Consider the following 27,780-nt stretch of genomic DNA (forward strand, 5'->3'; position numbering starts at 1 on the left):
GTGGAATTCACCTGGGAGTATTCCAATAGGAAGCACTGCCAGAACTCCATCTCCATCAAGTCCTCTACACAAGACATTAGAGAACAAACAGGGATGCCAGAGTCAAAGACTAACCGAGGCACAGTTCAGTACGTGTTCTTTATTCCAATTAAAAGTACATTACAAACAGCACACAGGACCAGCAGCAGCGTTCATGACAGTTCAACCCAATGCACTGCTGTCACAAGGTCATTCAGCTGTACTATTAAAGTAGGTGATTGAAACAAGTCTTCCACTCTACACACAAGCACTCACTCACCTGCCACTTTAAATAGGTTTTCAACAGAATAAAAATAGATACACCCCAGAATACAAAAAGTTTAATTTTAACAGGTTTTTCACTAAAGACTATACAAATTGATAAAAGGGTGCACAATTTCCTAAAATTTTAGGTACATTTTAAATGAGCCTTTTTTTTACTTGGTAAAAGGATCAACATTCCTGTCTTTGAACAGAATATGATGGCCAAAATTGCAAAGAAAATTTATAGTTCAATTTACAATTTATACATTTGTTTTGAAGTGATTCCTGCACTGAGTAGCAGTCCGATGGCTGCTCACACACGTCCACTTTTCCCAAAAGAACGGTGCACCACAAAGTTAACATTTAGGAGCCTACTTCTCCTGGAATCGGGGGGGAAACAAAAACCCACAAACTTCCATTTGTGCACGGTAAGTGGTCCCAACTCAACTAAAAGCCCAAACTTAGAAGTTCTAAATAAAACCTTCACTGGCAAGGGTCACCTTTGGGGCAAGGTGTGTAGGGACTGATGACCTGTCTGCTTTGTGATACAAGCACAATGAAAGTGGAGTGCTTCCCATCAGTATTTTGGCTGAGCAATTTAACTCAAGACTGTGGTACTGAAACATGCTGTAACAGGCAAATTTGGTGTTCTATTTAAGGGTATTTTTGGTCAATACAAGCTATGAGAATTTTTTTTTACCAGATAAATATTCCTGTTTCCATTATTGATTGGTAGAGTCCGACAGCTCCGTATGAGACTTCATGTGGAACTGCCCTGACAACAGCAGCATTTTAAAACTAGCACCACCTGCGTAAAGGTAACTATAACCCCCACTCCCCTATCAAGAGACACTACCATTTGTCGGAGTGAATTTATTTGGGATATTGATTAGTACAGTCCTCTTTATACTGCTGATCCCTCCCACCCACATGAACCAAGATTTGGTTTGGCAAGGTTAAATGCATCATATGACTTCTACAGTAGTTAATTAACACTTTCAACCACTGCACTGCTTTATGAATAGTGGCCATTCTAAAAACAAAATACTGCCCAGCAAAAGCAACACTGCACCACTATCTGAGAATATGAGCTAGTGGAGAGATCTTCTGGACAATCTACTTAAGGAAAAGCAAGGCAAATCCATCAGGAAGCCAGAAATGAACCTTTAGAGCACAAGGCAGCACCAGAAAAAGAAGTTCTATTTCATGTAAGTTTAGTTTTTAGCCAAAACCATCTGCCTTGGTTTTTAAGTCAATGTCCATATACTTGGCTGTTGAGTTTTGTTTTACTGATCACATATGTTAAAAAATAACATCCCAATTAACCAAATAAAGCATTTGTTTTCTTCCTTTCGATATTTACGTATTGGCCACTTTTTGGCAAATCTATTTCTTAGAATTTAAAACATTTCCATTTTAAGGCTAAACTAAGAAATGTTAAAAGCCTCTGTAAACATTTCCTCTTCTTCCGCAGAGCGACAATTTTAAGTCCAACTGCAATTTTTAAAGTGAGGTAATTTCTGTGTATTTATATCTTAAGAGTCCTTTTCATGACTGGCCAAAAGGTGTGCCAATCTGAACGCTGAGCCAATTGTAGTGGGAGAGCTACCACAGGAGAGCGTACATCAGTTCCAGCAGCTGCGTTTCAGTTGGCTATTTTCTCAATTTCATCCAAGTCGTCAGTATCCAGTTTTTCTATCTTTTTGTCTGCAAGAGAAGATTAGAAGGGAATCGGAACTAGTGCACTCTATACAATGGGAGAACAGAAGATGAGGCAGGGTCACACTTTACTGCGTTAAATCCCACTTCTGTTCTTGTCACAAGATGAATCTATCCCAATCCATGACAGACACAATAGAATTAAGTTTTATAAATCAAGTCTCAACAATATAGTGTGACGAAGTGGGAATTTTGGAAACATGATTCTTATGCATGCCTCAGTTTCCCCTCTGTGCTTTGTATTGCTATGCGTAGAATGTAAAGGGTTAAAAAGCTGCTCTTGGGACAGAGCGAGGGACATGAGGTGTCATGTCACATAACTATCTGGAGTGGTATGAAGACTCGGTCGTTTAAAGAATGGGCTGAAATGGATCCAAATCAGTGGAGGATCCAGAAAGGCAATGGGAAACCCAACAGCCAAGAGGTTCACACCCAGCAACCAACAGAGGAAGGAGATTTTCCCCCACCTCTCAGCAGGGAACCTGAGCAAAAGCCCCAGCTGGAGAATAAAGGCATCAGGTGGCAGGGTTAAGAGCTGGCCTTTGGAGAGACAAACACACCTGGGACTAAGGACAGGAGGGACAAAGATGGGGAGAGCACGCCAAGATGGCTCCTCAGCAGCATGGCTCAAGGGAGCCCTGACCCTACACTGGCCATTCTGAACTTTATCTGAATCTTTGCCTCTCTATTCTGACCCAAGGACTTTCAGAATCTGTTCGCCAGGAGTTGTTACCTTGTTTTGGAAAAACTGTCTGGGCTTAAGGCAAATACAGAGCATTAGGCCCTGAAGGAATACAGTACAAACCTCCTGCAGAAGTCTGGCTTGGCTGGATTCACTGCAGGGAGCCAGAGAGGGTTCACTAGTGCCCAAAGGCCCAGTGTCGAAGCGTTAGGCCTTGTCTATACTACCACGGTAAGCTGACCTAAGTTACGCTACTTCAGTTACATGAATAACGTAACTGGAGTCAACGGGTCTTAGGCTGACTTACCACGGTGTCTACACCACGCTCTCCCATCGACTTCCCTTACTCTTCTCGGAGTGGTGGATTACCGGAGTCGACCGGAGAGCGCTCTTCCATCAATTTAGTGGATCTTCACTGGACCTGCTAAATTGACACCCGCTGCATTGATTGCAGCAGCACCTATCTACCAGTAAGTGTAGACAAGCCCTTAGAGGCCACTGGCCTCCCCCAGTGGAACCGTGTGGGTACCTAGGGCTTGGTCCACTAAAGTAGTCACTTCCAAGGGACTGGCTACAGGCTGAGGCACACACCACACCTCTGGATCTGTAACTTCTAGATCACTGGGTCACTCAAGTTTCAGACTGGAAGCAATTTCTTGGGGGGAGCGGGGGGTGGAGGAGGAGGAGGAGGAGGAATGTCTATTGTAAGCAGAGGGGCATTCAAACATTATGGTTTGTGGAATATCATTTTTAGTAATGATGCCAGCTAGCCAATGAGAACTGGACTGACATGGCAGAACACAAGCAAGATCTCCCAGGCACGTCTGTCATGCATCACTTTGGAAGTTTACTGTCTTATGACAGATGTAGAAGTTATTCATATGTACCAAAATGGGCTATCAGACCTGCCCTTTAAACAGTACTCACTGTTCTACTCTAAAATAAAGACAATTACATCAGAAGTTCTGCCCGTTCGAATGTATACAAACAACTGGCTATTCCCCTAGTTTTCTCAATGTTATTTTTGAAACAAGGTGCTACATAAAGGGCAGTGGTACCCTTGACAGACTGTATGCAAAGCAAAACTCTGTTAAGCCTAATCAAAGACCAAGACCACAGGCGCCTGGGAAATCTGAATCAGAGTCAGGGTTGTCTGAAACACAGATGCTCAAAATTCTATAGAAATAATGCTGTACCTACGCAAAAGAAAGGAAGCTTAAGGGGACTTACTGAAATGTTCCTGAATTCTGTTCAGAATATTCATGCTGTGCTTGCTGTCTACCATGTTAACAGCCAGTCCTCGCTTGCCAAAACGACCCGTACGCCCAATCCGATGCAGATAAGTCTCATTATCTGGGTTGCCATCTTTATCCACAGGAAGGTCAAAGTTGATAACAACAGAGACCTGCTCTACATCAATCCCTGAGGAGGAAAGCATTAGAGATATTACAACTCTCCCTTTCGCCCATTTTAAGCCAGAGCACCTTTCGTCCAGGATTGTTCCAGTGTTTTGATCCCAGAATCTAGGGCTTACCTAGAGCCATTCGTTTCAACACCTTTCACAGAAATGTACTATTACTGCCGCCAGGGTTCGTGGAAAGTTAAGCTACCTGCCATGATGAAGCCTGCAGCGATGTCAAGAGCGAGCACTCAGCAAAAATTACAGGGATAACTGGAAATGTATAGAGGAACTTTTAAGATATCACAGTGAGAGGATGCAATCAAATGGAGGATGAATAATACACTTAAACTGAGCACCTTTGCATTACCTAATGGTTTCATACCAGAACTACACCTTGAGGTTTATGGGTGCCTAGAAAGGCTAATAAAATTGCAACTACTTATAAAATATAGTCAATTGCCCCTCCTACTTCTCAACAGCCAGGCTAGGAGAGCCATTCAACTTATTTCGTTTAAGTGTTCAGCAGTGTCCAGAATGCCCCTTGTAGCTATAACTTGCAGCACGGACTGTTACTGGAGTTTATTCCTTTGCCTGACCACTAGTGAAAATGAAGTTATTGAGAAAATTCAGGGCACACATTTGTTTGCCGACAAGCCAAGGCAGGGAAGGGCAGAGCCATAGGATGCCTCAGTGAGCCCAAAGGACAGAAAGAAATGAGACTCTGGTGGAAAGGAAGATTCTTCACCCTACTTCAGGTCACCTTTAAGGAAATCCTGTGTTAAGCCATTCCAGGAGAGACTGACCTAACCCAACTCACACACGTCAAGGACCATCCAGAAGTTTTTGGGGGACAGCTCATCTGTCAGTCTTCCCTGGAATGGCTTTGTGAGGGACTCTTTTGTACAAATCTAGCACACAGATTACAAATTCTTCTCTAGGAGGTACAGCAATATTTTGTATTCTGTCACCAGACTGCATAGTTTCGTCTCAAGTACAAGTACCCGCTTCGCTTCCCCGAGATGCGGTGACAATGTATTCTACCTCTGGCACAGACATTTGTGGTCACCAGCACTTTCTCTTTGCCCTCTCTGAAACGCTCAATCACCGCAGCTCTTTGTTCCACCATCATCTCGCCACTTAGCAGTGCCACCTGGTGACCTTCTTTTGACAGCTCTCCTGCCAGCCAGCCCGCTGTTTTACGAGTCTGAAATGTAAAGCAAGAGCAATTAAGATCTTTCTGGGAAGACACTTTTTGAACTTCAAACAGGAACAGGCCTCTCTTAACAGAAGGGAATGCTCAGGGCTCTAACTCTGCTTGTTCCAGGATTCTAGCATCATAGTTTAAAAGGAACAAAGAACAAAAACCATTCCAGTTTGTTTGAAAGCCTAACATTACAATAAAGCTTAGAGACATGTTTTCTATTTCCTTTTACACAGGACAGCTCTTTGTGTGTAGTCAGAAGGCTCCATTGCTTGTCTGGGTCTCTCAGCAACAAGGAAAAGACTTAATAGGAAACTTAGTGTAAGACCACATGCCTTGCACCAAGAAGACTGGGACAAGTGTAGTATGTGGTACCACGAACTATTCACTTTTGGAAATTGGCTAGATTTCAGGTTGAAAACATCCCTTTAAGACCATCCAGTGAGAATCTCTGCAGAAGGGTTGAGTCAAGCAGCTATAAAAATTAACTGGCATCTTGAATTTCAAAGTCTTATGTCAAACATTGCATTTCAAAACTGCAGGAAATGGCTCTTCACTCTAATGGACACTTGGGTACAGAACACGTGCCTTAACAAACCAGTCTTCTTCCTATCTAGGGCTAAGTTTTGCTACTTGATCACCATTGGCCTCAATTAAAGTTTGCAATTACAGCAGCTTCCATACAAGAATCTCAGAGTGCCACAACACACCTGTGATGTATCATCACCATTTTACAGAGAGGGAAGCTGAGGTCCAGCAGGGTCACAAGCCAGTGGCAGACCTTTTACCTACAAGACTTATTTTTCCACCCCACTGAAGCCTTTTTGCTTTTATTTTTATCATTTTGTTGTACACTTTGTTTTGAGACGTATTTTACTGGTTTACAGAACCCCAAATGCTTTGATTTTGGAAGACCACTTGAAAAACAGAAGTGAGCCACATAGCCACACGATGGCTAGAACCATGCAAGCAACAAACATGTTTAAGACCAGCTGGGGCTAGATGGCTCCAGCATGGTTGCCATGACTCTCATGGGGCAGAGTTTGGCTATCACAATTTTAAGAAACTCCCTGTCCACAGGAGTAAGCAAAACTACACTAGGAACATTGTTTTTAATAACTGTTGTTAGCAGGGTTCCAGCCTCAGCAGACATAGGACCAACAGGCAATTAGTATTAGAGAGAACCCGAGAAGGCCTATTCTTCCAGCCACCCTCCTGCATTTTTCCATTTCCAAGACAAAATGAGGGGCTCGTTCCTCATTTGTGCTCCTAGAATGATCATGCCCTCGATCATCTTGCAAGGAGTCTGTGTCACTAGGATTCTTGGCATTTGCAGACACTATTTCAGAATGGGGCTGTTTTTAACGAGAGCTCCCTTCTGTTTAGGGCGTGGCAAAGGTCACTCCATTCTCCAGAACGACTCACATGACAGAAGATCATGGCCTGGGCGATGGTGATGGCTCCATATATATTACAGAGAGCATGGAACTTCTCATCTCGATTATTACATAGAACATAGTATTGCTTAATGGTGTCCAGTGTCTCCTCCTCTCGCTTCAGTTTGATGATGTTGGGGTCGGGAACAACTTTTTGGGCAAATTTCCATACAGAATCTTCAAAGGTGGCAGAAAATAGGAGCATCTGACAATCTCTGGGGAGCATTCTGCAAGGCAAGGCAAGGCAAGTTAGGGTTTCCCTATTAGAAGCCATCAGCCAACTGGAACCTATGGTAGCCCAGCAACAAAGCATGGCTCACAGTCACTTACAAGCCTTTGGAATCAGCCTTTTAAGTCTGTTAGGCTTTCTGAACATTAGCCTATGTATATCTAATCACATCCCAACTCAATTTGCCAGTGGCCTCTAGGTAAATTTGGACATTTTAAGCAATGAATCCTCCTCAGGGGATAGGGAGGGCTGTTCTCGTTCCTTGAAATAATTAAATGTCTGTCTTCAATTGACTTCTAGCTTTATGAACTGCCTGGATTAGAGTTAAGTGTTTTTCTATTGTAGCCTGTGGCCTTAGTGGTTAAATCACCAGCAAATAATCACGTCCTGCCATTTGGAAGAGAGCCCTTCCTGCAACCATGAAGAGGAAATGGGACATTAAATAGGCCAATGAGAGAAACCAACTGGCTGTGGTGGAGGTGAACTAGAATCTTTCCCTTTCTTCAGACTGCCCAGATGACAACATAGGGATGGTCCTTACCTCTGAATGCGGATGCTCTGATCTTGATGGCCCTGAGTTGCTATCATCACGTCAGCCTCATCCAGGACAAACACTTTAATCTTCTTGGGGTCTATGAATTTCAGTTTGGAGCACCAGTCCAGGACAGTACCAGGAGTGCCAATTACAATCTGCTCAGAGATCTTCTGACCTCTCTCCACTGTTAGTAGACAGAAAGAAAGGCTTTCATGAGATTTGTGTGCACAATGCTTCCATGAGAAGGTGAAAGCTGTATCATTGTGTATGTTACTCCACACTCTACTCTCTTGCTCAGCGTTCTTCCCCTACTCTGGAGACTGCTATTAAAAAAAAAATTACAGTCCCATTAGTGCCAGAGCAACAGATGTCAATACATCCTCTTTAGGGCAGTTTTGCAGCATCCAAACTTGCTTTCCCAGTCTTACCCTCCTCTTAGTAAGGGAGGTAATCTGTCAGGACACTAACCCCTTCTGAAGCGCACAAGATCCACAACTTCTCCCCAACTTCATGAATTTAGCAGTTTATAGAGTGCCTACATCTCAAACAAGCAGCATCTATAATTATCTGCTATGCAGATTGCACCAGCAACCCACAATATGAAAGATCCACTTGGACAAAACAGATCAGCCACCAATAAAGCTCAACAGCCATTACCATTTCACACATAGTTCAGTTATTTTCTGAGGAGATGGAGGAAGAAACTCAAGTAAAAAACCCAGAGCATGAACTGTCCAACTCCCACTCCATGCCCAGTTTACGGCTTCCAGGTCCCATTACACCAGCTCATGTTCTATACAGCACTCAGACCTGACAGGCCAACTGTGCTAAGAGTATCTGATGTCAAACCCAGTGTAATCATTTGCAAATGTTAAGAGAAAGTAATGCATTAAATTCCCATAAGCACACCTCACTAGAAAAAGGGGTAAGTCTCCCTGGTTAGATCTGGAAAAAAGGGGGTGTATTTCCCCTCACACTCACATTTATTGCCTCGGACAGCATATGCAAGTCTTAGCTCCGGATGAAACTTTCCCATCTGTTCAATTACTTTTCCTGTTTGAAGTGCCAGCTCATATGTTGGGGAAAGGCACAAACACTGGAAGGAAAGCAGATAAGAGTATATTAGATTGCCACATAGGAGATTGTCACACTTTCCTGTGAAATACATTTAGTTGTGAAACTTCACCTCTGCAAATAGATGACCAATATTTTAGGATAAAACATTTACTGTTTTAGGTAAATTTCATTAACACTCATCAGTTGAACAGTGGTTTTTAGTAATTCTCCCAATTAAAGGAAGTTAGTTTGGATGTGTAGCGTCATGTACCGGTTAGTTTTGTACGGCTTGTATGTTTTGTATTGCCCACATAAGCATGTAAACAGAACACTCTGCTAAGAACGTCGGTGCTCAGTACTATGGCCAAACAAAGTGCCATATTATCAAAGACAGATATGTTTTTATAAGGGACATTTCTAATGAATATAGCTCGAAGTGAACATAACACAGCATCCTTAGCAAGGAAGCTCTTGCCTTGGTAAAACTGCCGAGTCCATTTCTGCAGAACAGCTAACCGACATGAATCCTAGGCTGCTGCCTACTCCCTGAAAGTGGGAACTCTACTCTGCATTGCTTCGGAGCTGTGGTTAGAAACATCATCTAGCTTCCTAAACTGAATTTTCTCAACTCCTGTGCAAAAAGCCCTGTTACCTTTGTGTTAGGGTGCTGGACTGGGTATCAATGTAAACTGGACGAGGCAAGAAACAAACCATTCAACACCCCATCTACTCTCCACTTCTCAGGGCTCCTCAACCACAGGTGGTTCGTCAGTACAGATCCTCTCTCTTTCAGTCCAGACCCTGCTCCTGCCCCCACGCCCCACCATATTCCCCATCCCAACACAGCTGCTCACTGTAACTCCAGTTTGGCTGTTACAGGTACAGAAAGACAGAGGGGGCAGAGAAGCAGGGAGGACAGGAACTGGGCTGGTCAGGGGAGCTGGGAGAACCCAGTACCTCTGCACAAAAGAATCAGCATTTTCAACTCTGCTGCCTCTGCTCCCCAGTGCTCAGACTCCACAGCACACTGGGAAGTTGAAGCTATGTAGCTGCTACCAGTGTCATATCAAAGGAATATAGCTTCTCTCCACTAGATGGCAGTGCACTACAACTAAAAACCAGCACAACCATTAGATTCCAGAAGTCACTACCTGTGGATACTTGTTCCCGGGTTCAACTCGACTGAGCATGGCCAAGACGAAGGCAGCTGTCTTACCAGTACCAGACTGAGACTGTGCAATCAGGTTCTGTGGGCTGGATCAACACATAAGGGGACATTTTAAACACTTTGGCACAAGATTAAATATAATCCATTATTTATATGACCAGCTAATATGAGATACGCAGTTGAGAGATTTGGCAACATGGCTTACATTAACTGAATGGCAGCCACAGATAAGGGATTTTAATACGTTCTGGATTAATTTGGCCCTGCATCTTGGCCACATCCAAACTGAAGTCACCATCTAGCTTCATAAGGGCAGGATTACAAAAGGAGGAGGACACAAGTGAATTTTCTGCAGGGCGCTTTCAGCTTGGCACAAGCAGCTTCTATGGGCTAGGGAGATTTGAAGGGAAAGCTGCTGTGATGTTTTCCATATTGCTCATCTCCCCCTAGTGTTAGCTGCACTACTCCATGCTCTTCACCAAAAGGGCACCGAGACCCCATCCACGGCATTTTGACTGCTCTGACCTGTCCAGGAGTTATGCAGGGCTGTTGCAGAACAGCCTTATCCCCCCTATATGGACAAGAGGATCAGCTGTACTGCTGCCAGGAAGAACGGCATTGTCTTCAGTGTGGCCGAGTATGCAGTGCAAGCCCTAGGAAAAGGGTGCTTATGGGGACCTATGGAAGTTTGCTGGGTAACCAGGCAGCATTCTAAAGAATTTCAGCAGTACAGTCCCATGGAAAGGGAGTCCCATCAACACAGCGCATACGGCCACTGGTGTGTCTCAACGCCACTTCAAGTAGGCCGTCCCCTAGCCAGAGAGCGTTTACAGTTTAACAGTAATGGTACATAAGGCTCTCCCACCCTCCCCACTTCCCAGGGGAAGTGGAAAGCAAGGATACGTACGGTTCAGCAAGCATCATGGGCAGAGCATTCTCCTGTATTTTCGACGGTCGGTTGAAGCCCATGGCATAGACACCCTGCAGGAGCTGGGGTTTCCTGGAAAGAGAAAGAGTAAAGTGTTTCTGAACTACTAAAAAACAGCATTAGAACCAGGAACTATAGTCAACGGGGGATTTTTTGATTGCAAGTGAAGGGCAGGAGCCTGAAAAGCAAACCCTAACAGCCAGTAGGCCTGGGGCAATGCCTCTATTACTACATTTACCAATAGTAAACTACTGTGGCAAGCCATTTCTTCTCCACATTGCTAACAAAGTGGTTCATCTGTGACCCAATCACTATTAGCTTGTGCACACCCTAAAAAAGAGAGAAATACCATAGAACCCCGTTTATCTGGTCTAATTGGGACGAGGGCCAGTTCAGATAATCAAAACTCTGGATAAATCAGAGAATGGGAAAAGGTGATGCTGCAGCACCATCTAGCGGCCACAGGAGAGATCGCCTGCTTCTGGCCCACTTGGAGTCCTGGTTGTTTGGTAACTGCAGAGAGCCACTGAAGGGAGGGTCAGATAAACAGGTTTCCCCATCCACAGCACAGCTTTATACACATGAAACTCTGGACAGCAATCCTCTGAGAGGAACAGAAGCACTAGATCAAATGTTAGCATCTAAACAGATTGGGAAGCAAAGAGACACTATTTCAAGACTAAAGAAAAGGAGTACTTGTGGCACCTTAGAGACTAACCAATTTATTTGAGCATAAGCTTTCATAAGCTCACTTCATCGGATGCTCAAATAAATTGGTTAGTCTCTAAGGTGCCACAAGTACTCCTTTTCTTTTTGCGAAGACAGACTAACACGGCTGCTACTCTGAAATATTTCAAGACTATGTGCCTCCTTGTTTTATCAATGAATAAACTAGTTACTTTTAAGAGCAAAATACAGTACTTAGTAGCCTATCAAAGGATCATTTAGATATTGTGATTAACATCTGTGAACCCAATATTTATTTGAACCAAGAAGATACAATAAGACCCTATTTTTTACCTTAAGGAATATTAAACACTGGAAGGAGTCATCTGGCTACAATATGTACTCCTGGGTTCTAAATTAACGACCACTCAAGAAAGAGCTCTAAGCATCAATGCAGACAGCTCAATTAAAACCTCTGCTCAGTATGTAGCAGTGATCAAGAAAGGCAAATGTGTCAGGATGTACAAAGAATAGAACAGAAAATAATACTAGAAGTGTGATCGTACCTCGCTATAAAACAGTAGTGCACCCACATCTGGAACACTGTGCAGGTCTGGTCACCTGGTGTCTAAGATAGCCAAACTAGGGAGTGTTCGGAGACATACACAAAAAGGATTAGAGGACTGAAGAAATTTCTTTATGAGGAGAGATTCAATAGACGGGGACATTAAGGTTAGAGGAGACCTGAGGGCCTGGGCACAGTGAATGAAAGGGCTAGAGAAGGTAAGTCTGGTGCTTTTATTGACCCTCTCAATACAAGAGCAAGGAAACAGTCAATAAAAAGACAAGAAATTTAACCCACTGATAAAAGACAACATTTTTTACAACATAGTTAACATGTGGAAACTCTGTTAAAAGGTATCATTGAGACTAAAATCTTAATGAATTCAATATGTATATAAATGAGAACATTGTGTTCATTATATAGGATGAAAACAATTTTATAAAGGATATAAACCTTCATGATTTGGGACTTAAGCCAGCTGCTAAGGGTATGTCTACCCTGCAAAAGATGACCATGGCAGCAAGTCTCAGAGCTTGGGTCAACTGACTCATCTGGCAGGACTTGCACTACAGGGCTAAAAATAGTAGTGAAACCCGGCCGGGGGGGTGGGTGTCTCAGAGCCCCAGCCCAAGGGCCTACCATTGCTATTTTTAGTTCCATAGCGTAAACCCCATAAGCCCGAGTCGGTTGACCTGGGCTCAGACGCTCACTGCCACAGATCTTTTTTTTGCAGTGTAGACATACCCGAACTAATGGAGTTGGGAAGGAACTTCCCCTATGAGCAGGCTGTGTCCGTTTTTGGGCTAACTGCACCTCTGGCCCCTCCTGGTCTCCTCGAGTGCACCCCTTGCAGTTTCAGGACGTCAGCAGTCACCTTCCCTGAGATGGAGTCATGTCATTCTCCTGCTCTCAGCCCGGGCCCTGGGCTGCCGTCTCCTGCGTATCAACTGTGATAACCACAGCAAAGTCTGACTTATGTTCAGTATCTGCAGTTTTCTCTGTTCGCTCTGGGAGCAATGACAGTGGCAACCAGTGATCACACATCTTCCATGCAGCAAAGTATTATTTATTTAGAACAAAAACATTTAATGGAAAACGGATCGTAAAACCAAATCAGACTAAACTTGCCTTCCCATTCCCTGGGAGCAGGGAAGGCCTCATTTGCTTTCAGGCGCTCCTGCAGGACCAGTCTGTTCTCATCAGGAACAGCACCTGACAAATGACCCACTGCCCCTTCCTCTCCTGAGAGGAGCTTAACTGTTTACTGTCCTTTTAAGCTCTAGTTCCCAGCCTGGCAAAACAGCTGTGTCACTTTGGACTGGTGCCTGGAAGCATGCCATTGTCTTGTAATTGGCTCCCAAGATAAGCAACATCTGACCAAACACTTGGGGTGGCACTGTTTTGCCTTTATGTTTGTTCTTCTCCTAGCCCCCTATTATGCTAGTGCATTCACACAGGAAGTCTTATAACCCAATATACAACAACTTCCCCTCACTGACCAGGTCTCTCAGTGTTCATAAATTACATAGCAACTCCACTTCAGTCACACTGATTATACCACTACTGTCCATCATGGGGTTCCTGGCACCTTCCTCTAAAGCAGTGTGGTTCTCAACACTGCAGTGGCCCATCACCCATGTGACATTCTCAGGGCCATACAGGTAGTATATATATTGTGTGGATGCAGCCCACATAACACAGAGAGAGCTGCATATGCAGCCCACAATGGGAAATAGGTTGAGAACCGCTGGCTGTGTAGGCACGCCTACCAGATACTGAACTAGACAGACTACTGTTCCAATCCAGTATGGCAATTCCCGTGTCGCCGTGAAGCCCTATCAGCAGCGTCTTAGCACCACAGTTATCAGCCCTGCCAGACTCACTAGTCCAAAAGGAGGTACCAGAACAGGAAGACGTTTGACATGATTGCAAAGGCCATTTAACATTAAAGTTTTGTAAACGTCACTTTTAAGATTTTGTATTTTTGATGTTCAACCTCTAAGAATGAGAGTAAATACTGACTGATGTGCGAAAGAGGCAAGTTATGGCAAGCCTAGCTCAGCAGGATTCAGGCTATTGATTTGTACACAGCTATACGATGGCACTCAATTTTAAGTGCAGTGGTGACACCCACAGTGTTCAATTGCCAAAGTTACTATCTGCTTCTATTAACAAGGCACCTATAATTGTTAAAGAAAGCTTTCAAGTCAGAGCAGACACTTGTGTATCTAAGGAGACTCAAGAGCAATCTAAAATTAAAGTTAAAATTAAAGTTATGATATTTGTATTTGTAAACTCTTAACCGATGACCTGTTGAACTGCTTCTTGTAGGTGTTACTGTTGCTTAGCAGCAATTTCCAAAAAGCAAATAGCAGTTTTCCTGCCCACACTTTTCCTGCTTGTTAAACCACTCTACTCGATTCAACATCCTTTTTAAGAAGCACGTATTATTTGCAGTCTGTGGCTCAAATAAAAGCTCTTTGAATATGCAACCCTGTGCTAGTTCAAAAGCAAGGATCTACAAAGCCCAATTCTCTGCAACAGTTGCCAAGGATACAACTAGTTGCAGAACCAAGACTCAATTAGTCCGAGTGCGCCCAACATTAACTTTCTTTGATTGTTAGATCAATTCTCATCTTTCAAAAGCCAGACAGTCAAGGTATATGATCTAAGGAGCCTGTTTGCAGTCATTCAGCTACAAAGCGGTAGCTTAGAAAGGCGAAGCTGTAATGTTTCAAGGTGAAAAGTCTGTCAGGGTGGTTTCCTTTCGGGACCCATTTCCAAAAAAAGGACAAAAACAAGATCACCAATGCAATTAAGAATAGAACCTCAAGAGTAGAACTTCCTAGCCCAGTTTTAAAAGTTTATCATTATACACCATATCTTCAGTTGATGCACAAAGAGCTCCATGAACAACTGGGGCAGGTATTTAATGGGAAGATGGAGGCAGGAAGAACAGTAAAGATATCAGAGTATTGTTTTGGGACTGATGTCACTGGCAGAGGAAGAATGGGTTGGCTTCCTCCTGTGCTCTTCATGGGCATTTGTATCTTCGCAAGCAATTTTAAAGGTGAATTGTAATAAATAAGTCTGAGCTCTTTACCTCTCCTTCTGATACACAAAACCAGAACTGTTTCAGTTTTCAGGAAGTGTTCTGGTTGCTTTTTAATATAGACATTATACGGAATACACAGTCTGATCTTCCCTCAATTTATGGAAGGCACTTGGGGGTGGGGGGAGGGGGAAAGAGAGGAATGGAGACTTTTATACAAAATGTTTTTGCTTTTTCATTTACTGTTAGTGACCAGATCAGTCATGGAGCTCATCTAAATATCCCTTCCCATCCCTCCCCCATCAGTTCAGCACATGCTGTTAAAGGCAAGCTCTACTGTGCAATCTAAGACAACAAACCTTGCCATTCTGCAACTCATACAAGTTTGTATAAGATTTAAAGGGGCGGGGGGGGGAAGGGAGGGAGGAAGGAATCTTCCAAACCATTAGATTGTCAGCACAGAGAACACTTGCAAGGAGTTGGGATGAAGGCTAAAGCAGAGCATGAAGAAGCTGCTCAAAATAAGCCAATTTCAGGCATAAAAGACCAAAGACCTTAAGACAAGCAATTCTTCCTGTTGCTTGTGTTTAAACTAAGCAAAATGCATAATAAATATGCTAATTTACTAACTGTCTAAAAACTAATTTGCAGTTATCTGAAATGGAAACCTATGCACTTCTCAGATACAAGGGATACCCCTTCCCAGAATGGAAACCTCTAACAGGCAATCAACAGAGCAAGACTGCTTTTGCCTCAGCAGCTGGAATTTGAAATCTGTCTGCTCATGCATTACCTCCTGTTGTAGGCCACTTAAACGCCGCTAAAGCGGGGTGGCCAACCTGAGCCTGAGAAGGAGTCAGAATTTGCCAATGTACATTGCCAAAGAGCCACAGTAATACGTCAGCAGCCCACCGTTAGTTCCCCCCAGCTCCCAGCACCTCCTGCCCACCGGCAGCCGATCAGCGCCTCCCCATCCCTCCACGCACCTCCCAATCAGCTGTTTCGTGGCATGCAGAAGGCTGGGGGGGGGAGGAGGCGGGGGGAAGAGAAGCAAAGACACTCCAGGCTCAGGGGAGGGGGCGGGAATGGGTGGAGTGGGGGCAGGGCCTGTGGCAAAGCCAGGGGTTGAGCAGTGAGCACCTCTTGGCACACTGGAAAGTTGGCGCCTCTAGCTCCAGCCCCGGAGTTGGTGCCTGTACAAGGAGCCGCATATTAACTTCTGAAGAGCCGAATGTGGCTCCGGAGCCACAGGCTGGCCACCCCGGAGCTAATGCAATAATGATCAGGTATTATTTGTTCAAGTAAATCTGTCCTGTTCACAATGGAAGCAGAACTGTACTAGCTACAACTATGTTGGCCCAATAGTACATTGCAAAACAAACACAAAGTCATTTCTCCTCTGAGGGCTTTTTCCATTGATTTCCAATCTAAACTAAGCTAAACATTTAATTAGGAACCTGTTAAGTTCTAGAGTAGTAGCTGTGTTAGTCTGTATTCACAAAAAGAAAAGGAGGACTTGTGGCACCTTAGAGACTAACCAATTTATTTGAGCATAAGCTTTCGTGAGCTACAGCTCACTTCATCGGATGCACTTCACGAAAGCTTATGCTCAAATAAATTTGTTAGTCTCTAAGGTGCCACTAGTACTCCTTTTCTTTTTGCAAATACAGACCAACACGGCTGCTACTCTGAAACCGGTCATTATGCAAGGCACTGAATTTAGCCGTATGGAGTGGAAATCTATCAAGGAATGCATCCGATGAAGTGAGCTGTAGCTCACGAAAGCTTATGCTCAATTAAATTTGTTAGTCTCTAAGGTGCCACAAGTACTCCTTTTCTTTTTGTTAAGTTCTAATTAGCTACCAAATCAAGAGCTGTAAAGCAGACCGCTGGTGGGGAGGAGTGATAATGAAATAGTGACTAAGAGCAGAAGCTAGACATTTAAGCGGTTGTTCCAGATTCTTGGTAAAGTTGAAACAGGTCTTTCTCAGTGAAAGTTGGGACCATTTTATTCCACATGTATGGTTCCAAATGGAGACATCTCCCATTTTGGAGTCTGTCAGAGGGGGAGTTTCCAGCTATAGCTGCTTGATGGTAAGTTTACCCTTTTATTCCAGAGTTGCAGAATTCCAAAACCTTATTTGAGTCCCCTTACAAGAACCTTGAAGAGGCAAATAGTAAAACAAAGCCACCCCAAGCATGGGTAAGGGGATAATGATTCTTAGGAAGCTTGTCCATTTGTGAACTATGGCTTATTTTAAAAGGCAGTTTTAATATCAAAAGGGATGTGTAACTACAAAATACTTACCTATTTCATAAAACATCTTTGAGTAACTGATTTTTAAAAAAATCTTAATTTACTATATATGCTGTTTATTTTTTGCATCTCTCAGCTCAGACAACAAAATTCCAACTAGTGAGTTTCAGTTTTGTTCCTAGTCAGTTTCATTTTCATCTTACCATGCACTACCACAACGCAGGAATGTTTGGATCATAAATACTACAGGAGACTATTTATTTAAAACACAAAAAAATAATCAGTTTAGAAGAATAAGCTTTCATAAAGACCTACATAGAGACAAGATTTATCTGACAACATGAAGATTCTATGGGCAGGGAAAGATTTCAGAGATCTTCTAATTTTAGGTTTTTAGCCATTTTTGCTGTATTTCTTCAATATCTAAGTTTAAATATAATTTAAGTTTCTGACCCATTCTGCTGCAAAGTCTTCACAAATTGAGGTCTTTCTGCCACAAACCCTTCATGAAGAGTCTCCATTCAATACTAGCAAAGATATGGACTCATCCCTCCTCCACTCTATTTAACTGAGGTATTTGAGAGCCATTTCTATAGGCAATCTAAAAGTCAGGCCAGCTGCAGCGGATAACACTGTCTTGACCCTGTTCTCCAGCCCTCTTTTCCCAGGCTAGGATTTCTGTATTTGTGTTCTCTAAGGAAACTTCCTTGGCACACTTAAGGTTCTCTTCCCTCTTCAGTCCTGGAATTTTCCCCTTTGGTTTCCCACAACCTTCTCCCGAAGCAACTTCTGATGGAGGATGGCACATCGCTGATGTTGAAAGTGCTAGCAAAATGCAGATGGGGTGCTGTGGAGTCATACAGCTTGCATTTCACCATAGACTTGCTGATAATGGGAGACCTTTGCGATATCCAGTCTTATTTGTAATAAGTACAAAATAGGTCAGTTTTCAAATACTATAACTCTTGTCCAAAGTACAAATGCTGTAAACAATCCGTTTTCAACAGCAGGAGTCTAGAATCTGGTAGAAAAGTGTTGAATAGACCACTGTACATACTTTGCTGAAGTCACAGGAACATGGCCACACAGAAATACAGAATGCAGATCTCAGTTTGGCTTCTTCTACTTTGTTGCCTGAGACAGCTACAAATCTTTCCTGAGCTCATTTCTGCTCAAGTGTAGACACCGAAAGGGATTGTAGGTGTCATTGTAGACACTGTAAGGGATTACAAGAGTGACCGCACAATGCACTGCAACACGTGCAATGCTCAGCACTGGAAAACTGGCATTTTCCTGACAATGTCCTGGCTGCGCCTAGAGGTCACACCTAGAAATTTAGTCACCAGAAGACTAGAACTTTTCAGAAGAGTCAATCATCTTTGATTTAATGTTTTTATGTTTAATGTGGCACGGCGAATTTGGCTGAATGACTGGAGTTATGGCTTTTGTTGCTGTAACACTTCTCTGGGTACCTAACACCTGTAAATATCCTAAATCTTTCATAGCATCACTCTTGGGTGAATCCAAGATATTCAGCACCAACAGGAAGAGTTCTGCATCACGGCATTGCAAGAGACTATAATTAGCAGAAGAACAGGGACTTACAGTCTCAGCTCCTCAAAAGACTTCACAGAGTAGAGAGGTGATGTAGGATCCCTCTGCAGCACCTCCACTTGGTTTGTTGTGTCCACCAGATTACTGCGAATCAGCTTGTTTAACAAGGATTGGGCAGCTCTGTCCTCTGTGGGGAAGGAAGCAAAAAAAGCGTTGTTTATATTTACAGAAGAGCAGGAGGCTCAAGGAACCAGCCATTCAGCTATGAAGTTTTGGCTGAGCTATGACAGTTACAGTATAAACTGTCACTCCCACTATGATGTTGCACAATTAAGAGATATTGTAAGAAGACTAATTAAAAAACAAACACCAAAACCAAAGCTGCATTATTAAAAGAGGGGATTCTACTCAATGACCAACCGTCACTGAGTTAAACAGGAAATACCTCAAACTAGCAGAGGGAGTCTTTACATGTGGGAGAGATGGATTAATGCAGAGGCCCATGGGGAGGGATGCCACAGGCTAAAGACCACCTGAGCAACTATACAGAGTCTGCTTTTCTAAGATCTCTCTACCTGGATAGTGAAACCTCTAACTGATAGGTGGTACAGGAGTACTGATCACCTTAAATATTGCTTTGGTGAGTCTCAAGCGTGGACAGGTGATTCTCTAAGGGTTTTAACACGAATGGCACGCTCTCAGTGTTAAGAGTGCCCAGTCTAGTATCTCTGCCTCTAGCGAGCATAGCCATTGCATCCTTGAGTTTCCCCATAGAAGATAAACCTACTTTGGACAAGTTAAGTTGTCCTCTACAAAAGAGCCAGAATACCCACCCCCTTGCTAACTGACTATGAACTGTTTAATAAGAAAAAAGCAATATATTCCAGAAGCCCCAAAGGCTAAGGAGCGCTGGTTGTGAAGGCAATTCAGATAGTGTTATCAAACAAACTGCTCCTGTATCTCACTACTGCAGACAGATACAGACATCACCATATAGCAATCCCCTGAGTCAATATGGAGTAATGTATTTTCACACCTCTTGCACAGAGGCCCCTCATCAGAATGAGCTCCTCTGGGCAGATGCCAAGACTGTCCATCCTCTGAAATGAAGTAGACTAGCTTTAAAGAGGTTCAGAATGAACTGTTTTCCCGCTATCCCTTGTCAGAGTGCTTCTCAGCTGTGCTTACCTTTTTCCTCATCTTCCGTCTTCTCTGCATTGTTCTCCGTCTTGACAACAGCACCTACATTTGGAGAGACAGTGCGGTTACTGCAGCAATCTCAAATGGAATGGAACCAAACAAGCTCACATATCTCAGGCTCATCTAAAGAGGCAATGTTACTGCTACAGCTAGGTAAAAAACAAAGCTGTAAACCAAATCAGTAATAGGAGCAGTTTTGCTCCAGCTACAAAAGGAAAGACTAGGCCAGGTTATAACATGAGAATGTTGGCAGTGTAGTTTGCTCCCAGCTTGGTCAAACATGCCATAACATTTGAATTAAATAGCAACCTGAATCCATCAGTTCTGGTCACTATAGTAATCCCTGAACCACTTTAATACTAAAAGGCGCTGAACAGTGAAAGTACAGTTTAAAAAGCTAACCACAAAAAAATAAGCACTCAAGCCAGACATTTAGTTAAGGCTAGTAGTTCCTTAGCCTTATGCTTTTGGAAGGTGAATGCTAAACTGGATTTCCCACGTTTCAAAAGCCATAAAGTCCAGACCAAACACCCATGAAATAATGTTCTTTTCTAACCCAGCATTAGTTGCTATAAACTCACCATTGGAGTCTGGCTTCGTTTTCTCCTCCTTCAGGTGCAAGTTGCTCAACTGTAAGTGTGGAAAAACAAGGAAATTTCAGTTGTTTCGCTTAGGAATCCTTCATTTGGCAAGAAAGCCCTCAGTGGAACCTTCCTCAAGGTTGACAATTTCAGACTCGATGTCAGTAAAAGTGTAACATGGGCTGTGGTAAAATTTTTAATCTCTAAACATAGTAGGAAGTGAAACAATCCACCCTCAAATTCGCAGGAGTGGGGAGGCTTACAGAATATCCAATGCAAGGACAGACAGACAATGATATGAGAGCTGCTACACTTTATTTTTCAAGCAGAGAAGTCAGAGCCAAAGAGTCACCAGAACCTTTACTAAGATGTTGCTGTTTTCTGTTCATGCATCACCCATCTGAAATTTGGGCTTCAAGATAGTAATTTCAGCTGACAGCAGGCACAGAACTACTGACAGAAAATGGTTAACTTAGTATTACAAATTAGAGACCACCATCAAATTTAGCTGAAGGGTTGTTTATTTCATCAGGAATAGAGAACCCTGTGGGAACAGGATCAGAGAAACCTTCAGTCTAAGGAGAGTGTTCTGTAATCATCTACCACTGGTTTGGAGAACAGCCACCTTCCCAAAGAATTATACTTTGTAAGTTTGTAGCAGAATGAAATTCTGAAGAGTACAAATCTTCATGTCTTGTCATCAAAAAGTTTGTATTCCCTAGAGCGAAAGAAACTTTCTTTAAATACTCTGTAACATATTAACCACCTGTATGTCCTTGAAGAGACCCAATTGTATCACAAAAGCAACAAAAGGAACATGTCAAATTCAGAATTGCAATTTCTAGCAAAAGAGCTGGGCACTGACATGGAAACCTGGGTTTGAGTCTCTCTTGCTTGTTTTTGGGCTGGTAGAGGCTGAGTATTGCAGAGTCCGTGGGCTCAGCACTCTGGTAGATTAAGTAGTAATTGCTAACTAAATGACACCCACAAAGCTGTGCTCATTTAACAGGATTGTGGTTGAGACCCAGATATTAAAAATGAAAAAGTGGTGAACCCTGCAATTTTGATGAGTCATTGGAGATTTACTGATTGCCATATGTTGATAATAGGTAAACACAACAATGGCATTCTCTGCAAGCAAGCGTACGTACTCATGGTGGGTTTGGATTCAACCACCAAGTAATCTCAAGAACAAATAATTGGTGCTCTGTTATCCCGGAACTATAAAAATCAGCACGTGCCTCATGCTTCTACACACACTAAATACATCCGAGTTGCTATCTCAACCCTGCCTCAGACCCCAAAGAAATACACTCCCTGGATGTAGACATAACAGGAACAGCCATTGTGCTGTCTTCTAACTCCTAATATAACAGGAAAATGCATATATTCATGTGGCTTGACTGTCACATCGAGAACTCAAGTTGTGTCAATCATCTCTCTTTTGCCCTCTCTTGGGAGAGGCAAATTGAGGAGAGTATCACATGGAAGGCACACGCTCATGTTAATCCAAGCTAGTAACTGCCTAGCAGCCTAACAAAAGTTAGTGTTTACCCACAGATCAAGGGGCCTCACCTAAAGTAAATCAATCTGAAATATTTTAAATTTCTGTTCATTTAGCACTTAAGGGACTACGCTTATACACAGCTGCTAGAAAAGCTTCTGCATGGTTTTACTAATGCATTCCTGTAAAACTCATAAAAACCTGCCTGCCCATCTTTAATGGTGATAATAAAAACGTAAGTATTCACCCTAAAATAAAGGGTGGGTTAGAACTTTGCAATGGTGAGCTAATATAACTTAATCAGGACCTCCCAAATCACTGCTATCCTAACTTCCACCAAGAGAAGATTGTCCAATGAAAGATACCACTTCACTCATCCTGTCTCTCTCATATCCTGGGAACAACAGGACTGCAAGAACACTGCACATTCTAACCACAGGTTTCAGAGTAACAGCCGTGTTAGTCTGTATTTGCAAAAAGAAGAGGAGTACTTGTGGCACCTTAGAGACTAATCAATTTATTTGAGCATAAGCTTTCGTGAGCTACAGCTCACTTCATCGGATGCATAAGGTGGAAAATGCAGTGAGGATGTTTTATACACACAGACCATGAAAAAATGGGTGTTTATCACTTCAAAAGGTTCTCTCTCCCTCCACCCCACTCTCCTGCTGGTAATAGCTTATCTAAAGTGATCACTCTCCTTACAATGTGTATGATAATCAAGGTGGGCCATTTAACCACAAAAAGAAAAGGAGGACTTGTGGCACCTTAGAGACTAACCAATTTATTTGAGCATAAGCTTTCGTGAGCTACAGCTCAGTAGCTCACGAAAGCTTATGCTCAAATAAATTGGTTAGTCTCTCAGGTGCCACAAGTCCTCCTGTTCTTTTTGCGAATACAGACTAACACGGCTGCTACTCTGAAACCTGTCATTTAACCACAGGCATCTCAAACAGAAGGTGCCATTTGTTCATGGTTTATGGGATGCGGGGGGGGGACGGGGACTGAAACTGGGAAGCCAGTATCACTTTGTAGCTATATCACTGTACGTCTTCACAGGACCCAACGTTAATTTTCACTTGTGAGCAGCGTGAGACTTCCACTTCAAGCCTCCAGTAGGGTGAAATAAATTCATTCGCACCCCTGCCCTTCCCAGCCTTCCGGCCCGGGCTGAAAAGGCCACGCTTTCCTTCGTGGGGCTCATACTTCGGACTCTACCGAAACTGGAGGAACCACCTCGGCCGGGGACGTGGCTGCAGCCCGGCCGGAACGGGCAGCGAGGCGGGGTTTTACCCTCTAGCGGGACCGGAGCCTTGGGCACCGGCCCGCAGAGCGGAACCGGGCTGCCAGCGGGTCTCGCAGCCCGAGCCTGGCGCAGAGGCCTTTTCACTTCGCCGCCCACGGCGACCCCGCGCCAGGGCCCGGCTCCCCCCTGGGGCCCCCCGACCACGGCTCCGACTTCCAAAGGGGGCCGCGCCCCCGGGGAACGTTTTTCGAGGGGCCGGCACCCCGAAAAGAGGCTGAAAGCGGCTGGTCTGGAGCGCCTGGCCGCTCCCCCGGGCCCCGGCCCCGCTGAGCCGGGGGCAGAGCCAGGCCAGAGCTCGCTCTCCCGGCTCGGCGGAGGGGGGCTGGGGCCGACGCCACGGTGCGAGGCGGCGCCGGCTCCCCGCGCCGGGCTCAGCCGAGCCCCGGGCTCCCGACGGGCCGGGCCTGTCCCCCGCCCCGGCGGAGACCCCCCGGCTCCGCTCCCCGAGGGGCCTCGGCCTCCCCCCAGCCCTGCCCTCCGCTCATCCCGGCCCCGTTTCCGCCCCCGGACTCACCGACTCGGCGGCCGCTTCCTGCTCGTCCACCGCCAGAGCCCAGGAGTCGGTGGCCATGGTCCGGGGTGATGGCGGCCGGGGCGGAAGCTCGGCGGGCTCGCGGGGCTCGGGACCAGCAGCCGCAATGGCGCCGCCGAGGGGAAGGAGACATGCGCGGGGGGGGTGGGGGTGGCCCGGGGGGTCGCTTTGTACCCGGCCGGCGGGAAACTCAGGCCGCGGCCCTTCCGTTCCGGGAGCGCCACGTTCCCACCCGGCCCGGGCAGGGACTGTCAGGGACCTGGCTTCCGTCCGCGGCGGGGCCGCTCGTTCTCGCCTTCCTCCCCAGCCCCCCCATCCGCGTCTCCTCTCCCTCAGCCCCGCATAGTGTCCCTAACCTCCTCCCCCCCAATCCCCATGTTTCTTCTCCCCCAGCCCCCCTCATAACCTCCTCCAAACCCCCCACCCTCTCCCTCTTCTCCCCAGCCCCCTCTAATCTCCTCTATAACCTCCCCCAAACCCCTCTCCCCAGCCCCCTCTAATCTCCTCTATAACCTCCCCCACACCCCTCTGCCCCACCCCATCCTCTCCCTCTTCTCCCCAGCCCCCCTCTTATCTCCTCTATAACCTCCCCCACACCCCTCTCCCCCATCCTCATCCTCTTCTCCCCAGCCCCCTCTAATCTCCTCTATAACCTCCCCCAAACCCCTCTCCCCCACCCTCATCCTCTCCCTCTTCTCCCCAGCCCTGCCATCCGCCATGATCCCCTCCCTCGTCTCCTCTCCCTCAGCCCTGCATAGTATCGCCCCCTCTTCCCTCCTTCCTCTCCCCCAGGCCCCTTCTATAACCTCCCCCAAACCCCTCTCCCCCACCCCCATCCTCTCCCAGCCCCCCTCTTATCTCCTCTATAACTTCCCCCACCCCATCCTCTCCCTCTTCTCCCCAGCCCCCCTCTTATCTCCTCTATAACCTCCCCCAAACCCCTCTCCCCCACCCTCATTCTCTCCCAGCCCCCCTCTTATCGCCTCTATAACCTCCCCCAAACCCCTCTCCCCCACCCCATCCTCTCCCTCTTCTCCCCAGCCGCCTCTTATCTCCTCTATAACCTCCCCCAAACCCCTCTCCCCCATCCTCATCCTCTCCTCTTCTGCGCCCTCAACCCCAGCCTCCCTCTTATCTCCTCTATAACCTCCCTGTCCCCCCCTCATCCCCTCTCTCTTCTCCCCCAAACCCTTTTCACTGTCTCCCTCCTTTTACCCAACACCCCTCATTATCTCCTCTAATCTACCCCTCCTCTCCCCCCTTCCCCCGAAACCCTTCTCATTGTCTCCCTCCTCTCCCCCAACCCCCCTCATTATCTCCTCTGTAACCTACCTGTCCCCCAAACCTCTCTCCCCCAAACCCTTCTCACTGTCTCCCTCCTTTTACCCAACACTCCTCATTATCTCCTCTAACCTACCCCTCCTCTCCCCCAGTCCTCATCCCTCTTCTCCCACCCTCATCCCCACAACCCTTCTCACTGTCTCCCTCCTTTCCCCAACCCCCTCTTACTACCCCTCTCCCACAACCCTCTTCCCCATCTCTCCCCTCTAACCTTCCTCTCACCTCCCCTGACCCCTCTCACTCTCTCCCCCCTTTGCCTCTCCTCACCCCCTTCCACCCCAAGTCTTTCTTCCTCTTCCCCTCCCATCCTCCTTTCTCTTTCCTACTTTTTTATGGGGTGTTGGTGGTGTCCGTGGAAGGCGCTGTACACTGATGGGACCATCAGCCGGGGCTAATTGTGCTGGTGGTTTGTGATGATGGCTGTCAATCAGGAGTTGGACTGACACCCAGCAAACTCATTGCATATAGGCTCCTGAAAACTTGCCATCCACTAACTTTTGGTGTTTAGCCAGCTGGGGCAAAGGCTGACGTTGAACCAGTGACCTAGCAGTGAAGGCCTGTTACTAATACCCTAGCCACCTTCTCCCTCTTTCAATAGAAAAGATGGTCCTGTCTGAATGGGGAACACATCCACAATGAACAAGACCTGTTTCCTTTAAATTGTGTTCATTGTCCTTACGTGCACAAGATGTCATCATTGATTTTATGCTCCTCGCTGCTTTTGTATTAATCATTACCTTTAATTTTAGCCACCAGTGCCTTAACAAAAATAAACTAAAAATAATTATTTTATGTAATGAATGCGCCCTGCAACACCCCAGGGTGTTCGGCGAACGGCACCATTAAAAAAATAATGGCAAAATATGGAATCTAATAATTAAAATAAAATCATACAAACCGAAGTGTGTGGTATCACTCAAAACAACTTAAACCACTTGGCAATTACTAGCTGTGCATGCCACTAAACATCAATACAAGAATACGTTTAGGAGGGGCTGGAGAAATGAGGAACAACCAACATGTACTGGAAACAAAAGATGACCAAAAAGAATGATTAAAAAAAAAGTGTGAAGCCACATAGTGAAACCTGCACATGCAGTAGGCACAGCTGTTTCATGTGACTTCTTCAACATCTCAAACTTTCCACTTTTGTTTTGCTTGACCAATGTTAGCTCACTGAGGTCTGTGTGGTTGCTGAATCCAGGTTTTGTTATTACACTGTCATCTAGCCAGGTCAGTGTTGTCACCCTTAGGCATTCACCCTTAGGCATGCAGGCATTCAGAAATCCTGCATCAAGCTGCTAAAGTCATGAGATTGGCTTAAGAATAATAAGATTTTAAATATAAAAGGTCTGGGTTTTAATAGTTTTAGGGTCTTTTTATTTACCTGCAGGTTTCTGAGCCTTTAGGGATCACATTTTTAAGCTTCACCATGAGGACTAGACACATACAGTTTTAATTAAAATGGTGATTCCCATATAATTATATGACTCCAGGAGCTGGGGCTTTAAAAAATACCAAATATCTTGAGATCTGTGATCAAGATACTAACATTGCCAGGTGGTAGATCAAGGTACAGGTGAAGAAAAAAGAAGCGATAGAAAACTACCAAACCCCCCCTGCCCCCTCAAACAAGAACCCTCTAGCGAATCAGAGGTTTGGGAGTGCCCCAATTGCTGTCCCCTGGCACATGTTAGCAACCTTCCACCCTAATTCTGTAGCGAGCTACCCATGTGATCAGGGTCTTAAGATGTGTTTGCAGCATGTAAAAACTGCTGTTGTAAGCATGTCAGGACGATATATCTGAGTTTATACAATGCTCATCTCCATAGTGTCTGAGTACCTAAAACAGAAAAGGACATTGTACAGATATGAAAAGACACAATGTGTCAGAAGCTTCCAGCCTCCCAAACTGTACATAGTCTTGTAAAACTGAATGACAAAGGCACAGTCTGACAGAGGATGCAAAGGGGGGGGGGGGTTGAACATATATAATGTGACATTACAGTTCTTGTACAGTTGACCATCTGTGCAGTGAAGCTGAAATTCACCCCTGTGCAGAGAGCTATAAGTGGTGCATGGCTCTGGGCAGGCTCTCTGCAGAGGAGTTAATTTCACCCAAGGTGTGGAAGATCCCTGGTTATAAAGGCTTTGGAGACGGAAAGGTACTTACCGGCCTTGTAAGACGTGGTGAGACAATCACACCCTTGTGGTATCTTGTGTACCAGTCCATGACTAGGGCCAAATGGTGCTGCCACTCGGCCCTATAGGGTAACTGTTGGGAACATCCAACTGACAGCTTTTGGAACGTTCAAGGTTGTCCTCGGCCTAGGAAGACGGTAACTGGCTGCAGTTGAAGATAACCGGGCAGCTCAGCCAATCAGATGCAAGAATGAGGTACAATGCACTGTAGGAGAGCGGGAAGAAAAAGTCAGCTATCTCTTCCCAGTTGTTGTTACCACGGTGAACATTACAGCGCTGCCGAAGGACTGGGCATGGTTCCATGTCCTCTTTACGTCTGTAGTGGGAGGATGAAGGCAGGGCATAGAGGCTTGTGCTGGTTCTCTGTGCTGGGCTGAACTGG

At 45.1% G+C, this 27,780-nt stretch overlaps 1 protein-coding gene across 2 annotated transcripts; it reads right to left on the minus strand.

Annotated features, from left to right (window-relative positions):
• Positions 1 to 119: 119 nt before the first annotated feature.
• Positions 120 to 27,512, minus strand: LOC142000754 (ATP-dependent RNA helicase DDX19B). Of its 2 annotated transcripts, none has more exons than XM_074975278.1 (12): positions 27,370 to 27,512; positions 20,514 to 20,562; positions 19,921 to 19,974; positions 18,784 to 18,919; positions 10,618 to 10,710; positions 9,694 to 9,796; positions 8,468 to 8,582; positions 7,493 to 7,670; positions 6,712 to 6,949; positions 5,127 to 5,289; positions 3,914 to 4,105; positions 120 to 1,989 (listed from the first exon to the last, which is right to left on the minus strand). In XM_074975278.1, exons 1-12 carry the CDS (start codon positions 27,427 to 27,429, stop codon positions 1,928 to 1,930), a joined length of 1,443 nt encoding a protein of 480 aa, XP_074831379.1. In that variant the 5' UTR covers positions 27,430 to 27,512; the 3' UTR covers positions 120 to 1,927. The 2 variants fall into 2 exon arrangements, with proteins under 2 accessions (XP_074831379.1, XP_074831380.1); XM_074975279.1 differs by lacking the exon at positions 27,370 to 27,512 and adding an exon at positions 23,838 to 23,994.
• Between the last annotated feature and the right edge of the window lie 268 nt (positions 27,513 to 27,780).

The sequence above is a fragment of the Natator depressus genome, chromosome 18 (assembly GCF_965152275.1).
Source record: "Natator depressus isolate rNatDep1 chromosome 18, rNatDep2.hap1, whole genome shotgun sequence".
Classification (NCBI taxonomy): Eukaryota; Metazoa; Chordata; order Testudines; family Cheloniidae; genus Natator; species Natator depressus.

What these genes read in the sequence shown, in the direction of transcription:
- LOC142000754 (XM_074975278.1), bottom strand. Translation starts at nt 27,429, where the DNA reads ATGGACTGGTACACAAGATACCACAAGGGTGTGATTGTCTCACCACGT. An exon ending in CACCACGTCTTACAAGGCCG is followed by an intron (nt 20,563 to 27,369) that starts GTAAGTACCTTT and finishes CCACACTTACAG; the next exon opens with TTGAGCAACTTGCACCTGAA. An exon ending in TGCTGTCCGAGGCAATAAAT is followed by an intron (nt 7,671 to 8,467) that starts GTGAGTGTGAGG and finishes GTCTACTAACAG; the next exon opens with TGGAGAGAGGTCAGAAGATC.